At 40.4% G+C, this 13,419-nt stretch overlaps 1 protein-coding gene across 3 annotated transcripts in view; it reads left to right on the top strand.

Moving 5' to 3' along the window:
• Positions 1-13,419, top strand: part of HMCN1 (hemicentin 1) — a 414,195-nt gene that overhangs the window by 241,861 nt on the left and 158,915 nt on the right. For all 3 annotated transcript variants that reach the window (XM_048482504.1, XM_048482503.1, XM_048482502.1), the window contains exons 23-25: positions 2,113-2,240; positions 7,815-8,087; positions 9,086-9,181. In XM_048482504.1, the coding sequence (XP_048338461.1) occupies positions 2,113-2,240; positions 7,815-8,087; positions 9,086-9,181 (497 nt within the window). The remainder of the gene's footprint in view (positions 1-2,112; positions 2,241-7,814; positions 8,088-9,085; positions 9,182-13,419) is intronic.

The following is a 13,419-nucleotide window of genomic DNA, read 5'->3' as shown; positions in this document are numbered from 1 at the left end:
TTTCTTGTGGGAGCAGGAGGAGGAAAGAAATCCAAGATATGATTCTTTCTAGATTATACCTTGTAGGATTGGTCTATGAGCAACTCCTCATGTGAAGAAGTCTGGCTTAGAAATTACTAATTTTGCTGTTAATTCCCCCAGAGGAAAAAATATAGCTCCCAGGTTTAGTATGCCACAGAAAATGTTAGGCTAGATCAGAGGTGGGATCCAACCAGTTCTCACCACTTCTCTAGAAGTGGTTATTAATTTTTTCTGAGTGCCAAGAAGGGGTTACTAAAGCAACCTCCCTGCCCAGTAGGGACTGGAGGTGTGTGTGTGTGTGCGGCGGCACCACTGTTTGAATCCCACCATCATCGGAACCTGTTATTAAAATTTTTGGATCCCACCACTGGGCTAGATCCTTCATCCTAATATGCACACAGTGTTGTTTTTAAATGAGGAGGAACAGTCAGATTTCTAATCCCCACCTGTAATCTGAAGTGATATAGACCAGCGACAGATACATGATGTGCAGCTGCTTGTCGTATCACTTGGCCTTTAGCTTAGTATCATGCCTTGCTTTAGTTTCTCAGCCTTTTCCAGCTCTCATTCCTGTCTCAGCTTTGTCTATCTGCTGTTTGTGTTGGCTTCACTCTCTTGCCCCTTTGTCTGATTGTTATGTCCTCACCTGACTCAGATTATGTTTCAGACATGCCGTCAAAATATGCTGCTCACAAAAAGAGATCTAACCCTATTTAGCCATTTTTATAATCCTTTCTTTTCATGACAATCAATAGTGGTGCTGCTGACCCAACTATCCTTCTGTGTTTAAATGACTTGATTACAATGGTTCTGATACTGAGAATTCTTTTTTTTTAAAAGCACTGTATTGAATACATGCCAACTATGAAATGCTTGCGTCAAGATGCAGTACTTAGATCTTCGATTTTACATGTTTCAAAATGTGGCATCTTCTGGATTTTTGGACAGCTCATTTTGATTTTTAGCAATGTGGGCACTCACTGAGCATTATCAGTGCCACTCAGAGAAATTGGGCAAGTTGGGGTTTATTTTTTTTCATGCTTTTTAAACTGCTCAAAAAGCAACAGTGTCATTATTGCATATAATGGCAACCCCCACGGGCCCAGTATGGACATAATGTGGTGACTTGCAACCCATGGTTTATAGTGAAGGCACAGATGCCTTCACCACGTAAAATTACCCTTCCATATTTTATTCTGACTGTGTTGGTTTAATGATATATTGATATCAATGCCAATGAGGATAAAACTTTTAATATATTTTACTGAAGCTCAAAACTAATTGAGATTCCCTCATAACTAAGTAAAGAATAGAGAATCTTGGTTGTGGTGAAGGCAGAGAAGCCAAATGACTAGTGAAGCAACACTAAGTCTACTATCCAATTGTCTGTTCCCATATGTACCTCACTGAATAGAGCAGTTCCTGCATACTCAGGCATTTATGTGTACTCTGATTTTTTACTTGTATGTCCACAGAGTGGCTATAATAACATACCTGAAGTACAACAAATGTTCTGTATCAAAATAGAACTCTGGCAAAATCATTGGCGTACAGACCCAAAAGCGTGACAAAAATATTTTTACTACAATCCAAGAAATGCCAATGCAATGTATTTGATGGTTTTCCTTCCAGATGGAGTTCTGGAAACGTGGGGCTATAATCGAAAAGGTTATTTTGAACACAGTTCAGGTTTGCTTCTTATGGTGCTGGCACTCAACAATACCCTCATTCCTTGATAGCAGCATACTTCACATGGGAACGTATCAGGGGTGGAGGCAGACACTCCCACAAAAAGACAGGCATGGGATGATTTAAAGCCTTCCAACGTTTTAGTAATTATATCTGTTGGATGACATATTTCAGGGAACTCTTCGGTCATTCTGAATCTCTCACTTTATTAGTGAGCCATAGAAAATGAAAGATTTGGACACATTGCAGGCAATGTTAAGTAAAAAAAATCCAATCTGAATAAAAATAATCCTGAACAGATGCTATTTAGCGTGTGGTATTCATAACTAATGTCTGTGTAATGCACATTCTCCTCCTCACAGTAAATGTTTATATAGCAATATCTGTTTCCTATTTTTTCAGGCACACCTTCCTCCCCTCAGGGTCAATGAAGATCATTAAAACTCGAGTTGCAGACAGAGGCATGTATACTTGCGTAGCCACAAACATCGCTGGGAATGCAACCCAGTCAGTGAAACTTAATGTACATGGTAGGTGAGCTGTTTTAAGATGTCATATGAGTCATTTTGAATTGTCAGGGAATTACCTGCAAACAGAGAGGTAAATTTCAGACTGGGAATATCAGACTCTGTATTCGGCAGATACCCAGATGCCATGCCAATATTTTGTCACTGGCAAAATCACCAGTTTTGAGATGGAAGTGACACTATCAGTAGGATTGATCCATAACTTGTTAAAATATCCTGTGTTTTCCAATCCCAAAAGGTCACCCTTTACATCTTCCTTGCCAAAACAACCTTGCTGTTTGAAAAGCAGGTTGGCCCAGTGATCTTATGTTTGGACTACTGCAATGCATTCTCTGTGGGCCAGTCTTTTAACTGAGAAGCCCACTATATAAGTCTATGGGTTTCTAACATTGCTTGAAAAGTAGTTCAGACAATTGCTGTAACAATTATAGTGCTTATCTCTGCAGGCTTTTCCTCTGTGGACCCAGTAATATTTGTTTCAGCCTTATATTATCTTCCTGGCTGAAATTATTTTGGCAGCTGAAGATTTCAGAGGCAGAAGGTTAAGGCTGTCAGGGGATATGGAATGAACTTCCATCACAAAAGGCTGAGATTGCTTCTTCCTGCAGATAGAAAGTATACTTAGGAGAATGAGATGGAAAATCAAACACAAATATTTTTAGTCTAGACTTTCAGTAATCACTGGAGGCATCCTGGAAGTCTTCAAAAGCTTTTGATTCCATTGCATTTGCCTGTTATAGAGAATTTAAATTGCACTGAGCTGTGAAAGGATATTTATGTACAAAGGTAAGCCAGCCTGTTTGAGCAGCACAGCCTTGATAGCTTTTAAAAATGGTCAACTTTATTTCAGATTTCAATAGAAGGATATTATTTTACTATAGAGGGTGCCAGAAAGGCCAAAGCTCTGCCCTGTTTATACTTAAGGTCAAATTGAAAAGCACTGGAGTACTTTAAGAACATTTCCATGATTCTTTTCTAAAGCTAATGATAATTAAAACATTTGCAGAGAACCCCTTCCTTTTAAAGAAGCAAAATACTTTGTTCTTTTTGTACATATATATCTTGCACACACTTATTTCAATGTTAATAACAAAGGGCTGTAGTCTATGGAGGATTTCTGCTGATAAAGGGGGGGATGATTTTCTCTATTACCCCCTCCCCCAGGCATATCTAGGCAAACTGAGTTTGTCCCCCCCCCACATGGGCAGCCCCCTCCCCCATCATGACCAAACAATGCTTTTTTGCACCAGCTCACAAAACACCTCCCACCCCCAGCAAAACATACATGGCTCTCTCCACACCTACTCTCTTTCCTAATTTTGTCCTCAAACCAACCCTATGAGGTAGGTTGTTAGTCTGAGAAACAGCTCCAAGCCAATGCAAGTGGGTATTAAGCATGTAAATCTCTCACAAATCACCTCCAGCAAAACATTTACCAAACAAATGTCAGCATCATCTCTCACAAAACACCTCCAGTAGAATCCACCCCCAAACAGCATCACTTTCAATGGTGTTTAAACTAGGGAGCCCAGATTCTTCTTTAAAATCCACCCTAAAGGGAGAATCTGGGGTCCCCAGTTAAAACAACATTGAAAGTGATGTACCACACCCTGAAACAGCATCACTTTCAGTATTTAAACTGGGGATCTCAGATTCTTCCTTTAAGTGCATGCCAAGGCGGGTGGATTTAAAAGGCGAATCTGGGGAAATTTGGAGGGTGCCTGCTGTCAGGAGTGCAATTGTTAAGCTAGCAGCACCAAAATTTCAGGTATATTTAGGAGACTCTCCTGATGATACCACCCAGGTTTGGTGAAGTTTGGTTCAGGGGGTCCAAAGTTATGGACCCTCAAAAGTGTACCTCCATCTCCTGTTATCTCCCATTGGAAACAATGGGGATGGGGCACCCCTTTTGGGAGTCCATAACTTTGGACCCCCTTAACCAAACCTCACCTAACTTGGGTGGTATCCTCAGGAGGGTCTCCTGAAAAATCCTGGAAATTTTGGTTCTGCTAGCCTAAAAACTGCACCCCCTGCTGCCGAAAACTGAAAAAACACACAAACGAAGCTGAAATTTGTGCACCCTCCACTGGGGGGTGCCCAGGGACATAGGGTACCCCATGTCCATTAGGTAAATAAGCTGCTGCCTTCCCCACACACACACTATGGACCACCAGCTTCTTCTTCTGTTGTTCCCCTGTTCCCAGGGAACATCATGTCTAGGGGAATTTTGCCCAGCAGCAGGAGGCGGAGTGAGGGTGGGGGAGCTACTCATTGTTTAGAACCAGTGATTTCCCCAGAGATGCCCCTGAAGAATAATAATATGTGGTCAGAAAATGGGGATGGGGTTATCATGCTCTAAATATTAAACTAAAAAGTACTTATTTGACATACATTTGTATAATTTCAATTCACCAAATGGAATTTGAGCAAGAGGATTTTATATGGCAACACAACTGGTTTCGGATGCCAGTAAAGCATTTATGAGGGTTTTTTTTTAATACAGCAGAAAAATTTAAACAAGAAGTTGACACAACATAAATGTTTTGGACTTGATAAAAGAAAAAGACTTTAAAAATACCTGAATTAGAGTGAAATTGTCTACAGCATTAAGATTCTGAATCAGCAACTATCAATGCTCACTACAAAGGAAATTGAAAGAAATTTGAGTTTTGCAAAATAGAAAACTTTTGAATGGGCCAACTAACCAGGGAAAATGTTGGCTGCAAATCTAAGGAAGATGAGAGAGAACAGATTTATTACCAAGCTACAATGGAAAGGTGGTTTAACCAACAATGAACAGATAATTTAAAAGGTATTTTTAAAAATACTGTAAAAACTGTTTAAAAGGAAAATATCAAAGGATGAAGAGATTGAAGATTATTTAGTAAAGCAAAAATTGCCAATATTGACAAAAGAACAAAAAGAAATATTGAATAACTCAATTTCAACAATGAAGCCAGTAGAAGCCATAAAACAAATGAAATTTAACAAATCTCTGGGACCAGATGGATTGCTAGCTATCTACAATAAAACTTTTGCAGATGTAATAATGGAACCACTCCTAGCAATGATGAATGAGATTTTAATATCTGGGCAACTTCCAGAATCCTGGAGAGAGGCAAATATTACATTAATCCCAAAGGAAGACCAGGACACAACTGACATTCTGAACTACAGACTCCTAAACTATGACTATAAAATATTTGCAGTGATTTTAGCAAGAAGATTAAAGAACATTTATTCATGAAGACCAAAGTGGTTTCCTGCCTAAAAGACACTTAAGAGAAAATGTTAGAACAATTTTAGATGCAGTGTATTATGAGAAAAACACTGAAAAACAAGTAGCATTTATTTTATTTTTGGATGCAGAGAAGGCATTTGATAATGTTTCTTGGAATTTTATATTAAAGGTATTTAAAAAATGGATTTTGGAAACAACTTCCTGAAAGGGATAGAAGCTATTTATATTAAACAAAATGCCAAAATAACTGTAAATGGAGAAATGTCTGAGAAATGTGAGATTTTTAAAGGAACAAGTCAAGGATGTCTACTTTCACCATTTCTTTTATACTTATATTCAAAATCTTAAACAGAAGTATTAGAAGTGATGTCCAAATAAGAGGTTTGAATGTGGGTAAACAATCTTATAAACTGAGAGCTATAAACTGCAGATGACCTAGTAACAATATTAGAAGATCCAGTGCAAAATGGGGAAAGATTGTTAAATAAAATACAAGAATTTGGTGATCTGGCAGGGTTTTAGTTAAACAAGAATAAAACAAAAATCTTAACAAAAATATGTCCCAAGAATTACAAAACAAATTATTCCAGCTATCGGGGTTCACAGTAGTTAAAAAAGTTAAATATTTGGGAGTGTGGTGGACTAATAAAAATTGTTTACTATTTCAAAATAAGTTTGTAAAAGTATGGAATGGAATTCTCTTCCAGGTGTTGCCAGTAATTAATGCTATAACATGTTTTGCGCAATGGCAAAAAAGATATCAGCAATTTTATTTGGCAAGGCAAGGCAAGAAACAAAGAATATAATATAAGAATTTGCAGGATGCAAAAGAGAGAGGAGGTTTAGCTCTGCCAAATCAAAAATTGTATTTTGATGTGTTGGTGTGGATCAGGGAATGGGTGATGTTGAAGAATACTAGGCTGTTGGATCTGGAGGGGTTTGATAGAAGATTTGGGTGGCATGGTTACAATTTATGCTGTGACCTACCCTGAGCCCTGCAGGGATCAGGCAGGATATAAATTGAATGGATGGATGAATGGATGAATGAATGAATGAATGAATAAACAAAGCAAAGATTCATAAAGAATTTACAAATCACTATGTTAGAAGGAGTCTGCTCTGGGTATGGCTGAGATATAAAAGATTTGTTGAAAGTGTAAGTCCCCAATTGAAGCGTTTTCAAGGAAAAAAGTGAATATGCAGGAGAAATGGCTTACTTACAGAAAATTCTTATTGCACCACAATGAGGAATGGGAGCTTAAACCACTAGATGAATTAAAAGATATAGTTAAAAATTGTTTTCATTATTATAAATTACTAGAAACATTCAAAGTAGACACCAAAAATACAGGCTTTGCCACACAGATGACAGAATTTGAAGGTAACCTATGTATAAATGATGATATTTTGATTACTGAAACGTACAAGATTTTATTAAAGTGGGATACTTAGAAAGAAGGGGTAAAATCAGTGATGGTAAAACGGGATAAAATGTGTAGAGAAACATACAAATGGAACAATGGGAAAGATTATGGAAAAAAAGATTTGAAATGTACAGCTTGTAATAACTTGAAAGAAAATTATTATAAAATGATATGTAGATGGTATTTAACACCAATTTTTTTCTAAAATGTATAAGGGAATATCAAACAAATGTTGGAAATGTGAACAACAGGATGGTCCTTTTTCATATGTGATGGACATGTAAACAGGACAAATTGTTTGGGGGATATGATTTTTTAAAAGATGCAAAAGTTTTGAAAATAACAATTTTTTTAAAAAAAACCTAGGTATTTCTGTTGGGGTTGATGGGAGAAAGTATTCCTGATCAATATAGAACACTTTTTATGTATAGGACAAATACAGCAAGGATTTTATATGCATACAAATGGAGGGACAACAAAATTCCAACAAAACAAGACTAGATCTTGAAAGTCACAGGGTATGCAGAGATGGCAAGGCTGATGGCGGTTATAAGAGACAAAAATACAGACTTTTTTTGAAAGGCTGGAAATCCTTTGTGGAATACTTATTGAAAACATATACAAACAGGGAAACAATGGCAGGATTCGAAACTTAAATGAAAACAGCATATTGGATTAAGACAGCATAGATCTAAATTGCTCATTCAGTCCTAAAACTGATTGGGTAGCCTTTAACCAATGACTGTCTCTCAGTCTAAAGTACTTCTCAGGATTCTTGTGAAAATAAAATGAGGAAATGCTTACCACCACACCATACACTCAGTGTTTATGATAAAGATAGGTCAAACATATTATGTTGGTTATATCTGCTGTTTTATCATAAATTAAAACTAATTACTTTGCTTTGCCTAGTTCCTCCAAAGATACAACGCGGGCCTCGAGTGATTAAAACAAAAGTTGGTCACAGAATTGATATCTCATGCAATGCCGAAGGGATCCCACCTCCTGCGATCACTTGGTTTAAAGATCGTAGTCCTCTTTTGATAGACAGCAGGCAGCATATAGTTTCCGTGAACGGGACGCTTAGCATCAGCAGAGTCCTGCTTTCAGACTCTGGGACCTACAAGTGCTCAGCGAGTAACATTGCTGGTCAGGATGAAGTTGAGATAAATGTTCATGTTCAAGGTAACTATGGCATTCAATTATGAGTGCTAGCAAATTGCATGATATCCCTTCCTTAACGTTAGTGGGGTGAAGTCTTCCCTTATGGTGAATAGCTGTTGAGACATTGTGAATTTTTTTTTACATTAAAAAATATGGCAAAAAAACCTTGAATCCATTAAATGTTGATGAGCAATCATCACTAACATGAATAACAAGATAACATAGCAGAGCAATCAAGAATCCGATGGGACAACTGCTTATTAAAGAACAACCAAGTTTTTGTTGCCAGGATGGGGAAATGCCAGGCAGAGAATGGAGAGAAGTCTAGTAAGAAAAATATCTATCCTTCAGCAATGAGCAGGGAAATAAGGATTTAAAGAACTGTTCCATAGCTAGTCTAGTGTTATATCAAGAAGATGACTTGGCCCAGTAGATGGAAGTGTTGTTCCTTTAGCATTTTACCTGCTGCTTCTGGAAAGGTGTTTCAGATTTCAGGTTAAAAACAGGTTTGGGGGTCAGTTAATTACATGCAACGGGTATGTTTGCCACAAATGTAGAGGAGTTTTCAGTGCTAAGCACTGTGAAGTACAAAGGAGAGGCAAATTGCTCCAAATGCATCTGGATGGAAACATTCCAGAGATTTGTGATTGACCCAGATGGATGCAAAACACACCTACCATGTGCCCTGCTTAATATTTGGAGTTTATATTCAGAGAATGTAGGATTTCTTCAGAGTCCCTTTGAGAACAAATTCTGGTGCATTATAACCACCGTTTAAACTTTCTAAGCAGCACCAACAAACATGCAAGTCCAGAGTATGCAAATAGACTTATGTTTTAAACCTTTGTTTAAAAACCTATAACTTGGCAAATGTAATTGCAGACTTTTGTTTCATAGTCAGTTAAACATTTCTGAATTTTAAATAGAATGTTGGGAAATGTGTTGAACAGAGTATGCAAAATTCTGTTTTTGTTCTTCTTACAAAACAATGTCCCTGTTCTTAATTGTTGTTGCTTTAGAGGTTCCTACAGTAGATGAACTTGATCCACCGTACAACACTCCATTCCAGGAACGAATAGCGCATCAGCGAGTTGCTTTGCCATGCCCAGCCAAAGGTGAGGAAAGGCATATTACTTGGTGTTGTTCATTTTGTCCTTTTTGAAAGCATCACATTGATGGTTTATGGTTTGAATCATATTGGAAGAAAAAATGTTGGAGAATAAAAATTAAGATGAAGGAACTGCAGACTGCAATGCTGTGCAGAATTAGGCTGGGCCAAGATCATAATGACTGCAATGTTAGGCTTTGATCCTGTTGACCATATTTTTTTATCACATGTGGTAAGATTTTCACCCTTGGAGCACAGTGTTCTCATCTGCTTCCATTACAGCATAAAATGCCCCTTGGGGGACAATGTACTCCCAGGAACAGCAAGTAGGGGGAGCTAGAAGGCTGCCATGGGAGCGGGAAACCAGCCTCCCTTGCTGTGCTTGTCTGTTTGAGGGGATCCAGATACCACTTATATTTTTGTAGTTTTGTCTCTATTATTTTACCTTAATTTTTATAGTCACTTTGGATAGCTTGTATATGACAGATAGGGTTGGAGATTCGGACAGTCCAAATCTGGATTTTGACCGAATCTGCACTGATTCGGACAGATTTGGACAAGCAGGGGCCGAATCTGAGCTGTCCGAATCCCATCAGATCCGAATCCATGAGATTTGGATCACCAGCCAAATTGCGTTTTTATTTTTTTGGTGTTTTTTCACGTTTTGGCCTGCAGGGAGCGCATTTTTAAACATATCGGCACCAAAATTTCAGGGCATCATCAGGGGACTGTTCTGATGATACCCCCCAAGTTTGGTGCAGTTTGGTTCAGGGGGGCCAAAGTTATGGACCCTCAAAAGGGGTGCCCCTATCCCCCATTCTTTTCAATTGGAGCTAAAGAGATGAGGGCTACCCTTTTGAGGGTCCATAACTTTGGCCCTCCTGAACCAAACTGCACCAAACTTGGGGGGTATCATCAGGACAGTCTCCTGATGATACCCTGAAATTATGGTACCGATACATCTACAAATGCGCCCCCTGCAGGCACCCCCAGGAATTTGTCCAAGATTCTTTGTTCTGCAGTGACTTAGCTGCATTGCTGTCAACGGGGAATTTCTGATAGAGGGCTGTGGAGTGCACATTTCTCATGGTAAACCCACAAAACTTTCAGGGTATCTTCAGGAAAGTCTCTGGATGACACCATCCAGGTTTGGGGAACTTTGCTTCAGGGGGCAGTGGGAGATGAACCCTACCCTTTTTTGGTCCCATAGAATTGAACCCCTGAAGCAAAGTTCCCCAAACCTGGATGGTGTCATCCAGAGACTCTCCTGAAGATACCCTGAAAGTTTTGTGACCATACCTTCAGAAATGTGCACCTCGCAGCCCTCTACCAGAAATTCCCTATTGACAGCAATACAGCTAAGTCACTGCAGTACAAAGAATCTTGGACAAATTTGTGGAGGTGCCTGCATGGGATGCATTTTTAGATGTATCGGCACCAAATTATTAGGGTATCATCAGGTGACTGTCCTGATGATACCCACCAAGCTTTGTGCAGTTTGGTTCAGGTATGGACCCTCAAAAGGGGTGCCCCTGTCCCCCATTGTTTCCAATGGGAGCTGATAGGGGATGGGGGCTACACCTTTGAAAGTCCATAACTTTGGCTCCCCTGAACCAAACTGCACCAAACTTTGGGGGGTATCATCAGGACAGTCTCCTTATGATACCCTGAAATGTTGGTGCCAATATGTCAAAAAATGTGCCCCCTGCAGGCACCCCCAGAAATTTGTCCAAGATTCTTTGTTCTACATCTACACAATCCATTGCTGTCAATGGGAAATTTCTGGGGGTGCCTGCAGGGGGCACATTCTTAAGGCTAGCAGCACCAAACCTTCAGGGTATCATCTGGAGACTGTCCCGATGATGCCCCCCACATTTGGTGAAGTTTGGATCATGGGGGCCAAAGTTATGGACTCCCAAAGGGGGTGCCCCATCCCCCATTGTTTCCAATGGGAGCTAATAGAAAATAGTGGCTACCGCTTTGGGAGTCCATAGCTTTTGCCCCCATGATCCAAACTTCATCAAACTTGGGGGGGGCATCATCAGGACAGTCTCCAAATGATACCCTGAAGGTTTGGTGCTGCTAGCTTTAAAAATTCTAGTTTGTGTTTTTCACCCCTCCTCCACATAAAGCCTGCTGGAGTGAGTGAGCGGTGAAAAACACAAACTAGAATTTTTAAAGCTAGCAGCACCAAACTTTCAGGGTATCATCTGGAGACTCTCCTGATGATACTACCCAGGTTTGGTGAAGTTTGGATCAGGGGGGCCAAAGTTATGGACCCTCAAAGGTGTCGCCACATCTCCTATTAGCTCCCATTGGAAACAATGGGGGATGGGGCACCCCCTTTGAGGATCCATAACCTTGGTCCCCCTGATCCAAACTTCACCAAATGTGGGGGGTGTCATCAGGAGTGTCTCCAGGTGATACCCTGAAGGTTTGGTGCTGCTAGCCTTAAGAATGTGCCCCCTGCAGGCACCCCAGAAATTCCCCATTGACAGCAATGGACTGTGTAAATGTAGAACAAAGGATCTTGGACAAATTTCTGGGAGTGCCTTCAGGGGGCGCATTTTTTGACATATTGGCACCAACATTTCAGGGTATCATCAGGAGACTGTCCTTATGCTACCCCCCAAGTTTGGTGAAGTTTGGATCAGGGGGGCCAAAGGGGTAGCCCCAATCTCCTTTGTTCCCATTGGAAACAATGGGGGATAGGGGCACCCCCTTTGAAGGTCCATAACTTTGGCCCCCCTGATCCAAACTTTACCAAACTTGGGGGGTAGCATAAGGACAGTCTCCTGATGATACCCTGAAATTGTGGTGCCAATACGTCAAGAAATGCGCCCCCTGCAGGCCGGAACGTGGAAAAACACCCCAAAATAAAAAAACACCCAAAATTCCCGGATTTTCCCACAGATTCAGCCCAGTCCGAATCTGCAAGGTTCGGAATTCGGCCAATCCGAACCCATTGATCTGAATTTGGGCCGAATCCGAATTGGAACGAATCTGACTGGTATTGACCAACCCTAAGTGACGGAGATACCAAGTCACATAGAATTAGAGAAAAGCTTCAAGATTGTGTCTATGGGCTATATTTTTCATGTGGTGTTTTTTAAAAAGTTTATCCTTTTAGAGGGTAGAGAGGAAGGGTGGTCACCTCTATAATACCATGTCTGTCATAGGTCATCCAGATATGTTCCTGCTGCAGACATGTGAAAAATCCACGATTTACAGTATCTTTTTTTCCACTTGAAGTGTACAGTCTAATGTCAGTGTCATAATGTCAGTGTTATTGTATACCCTCAGATAGGTCTGTCAACTTCCTTGAAGAAGGTTGGGGGAAAACAGAATGAATTTGCAATGGGGAATTGTTCATTGTGAGTAGGGCTCCCAGCTCCAGGATGGGAAGTACCTGAAGATTTGGGGGTTGGAGCCAGAGGAGGGTTGTATTTGGAGAGGGGTGTGTGTCTACAAGCGATATAATGCCGTATGGAAATAATTCATTTTCTCCAGGTGAACTCTCTTGACTGGAGAGCAGTTGCAATAATGAGAGATCTCCAGCCAGCCACAACTGGAAGTTTGTAACCCTATTTCTGAGGCCTAGTTCTCACTGAAATGATCCACCTGTATCTGGCCTTCACTAACTTGGGCGGATTCCGCATGAGCCAAAAACAGTGGTGTGAAAATGGTGTAAAAGGATTTACACCGTTTCCACACCACTGTTTTTGGCCCATGCGGAATCTGCCTTTGAGCGGTTGTGGTGGGTTTTCCAGGCTGTGTGGCCGTGGTCTGGTAGATCTTGTTCCTAACATTTCGCCTGGATCTGTGGCTGGCATCTTCAGAGGTGTATCACATTGAGAAGTCTGTTACACACTGTGTCTAGTGTCCATGTCCCAGGGTGGGGAACCAATCAGTAAGTATTTGGGTGGAACTTGCTATGCAAAGGTGTGGCTGAGTGCATTGTATTGCGGGTGGGGTTATCAGTCCATTTACTTTTGTAATCGCATTTGCATTCCCTGCAGCAGCAGCAGTATGGGTGAATGCAAATTCTGTGTCTGGGTGGAGTCCATTGTCCATTAACTTAGCATGCCCTTGGCCCTTGATTCTGGTGTTTTCAAGTACTGGTAGCCAAGATTTGTTAATTCTCAGAGTCTCTTCTTTCTTGTTGAAGTTGTCTTTGTGAATTTCAATGGCCTCCCTGTGCAGTCTGACATAATAACCTTCCGAATTGTACAGAATTTCAGTGTT

The sequence above is a fragment of the Sphaerodactylus townsendi genome, unplaced genomic scaffold (genome assembly GCF_021028975.2).
Source record: "Sphaerodactylus townsendi isolate TG3544 unplaced genomic scaffold, MPM_Stown_v2.3 scaffold_18, whole genome shotgun sequence".
Classification (NCBI taxonomy): Eukaryota; Metazoa; Chordata; class Lepidosauria; order Squamata; family Sphaerodactylidae; genus Sphaerodactylus; species Sphaerodactylus townsendi.
The sequence above is the reverse complement of the archived record's forward strand: the minus strand, read 5'-3'. Positions and strand labels throughout refer to the sequence as shown.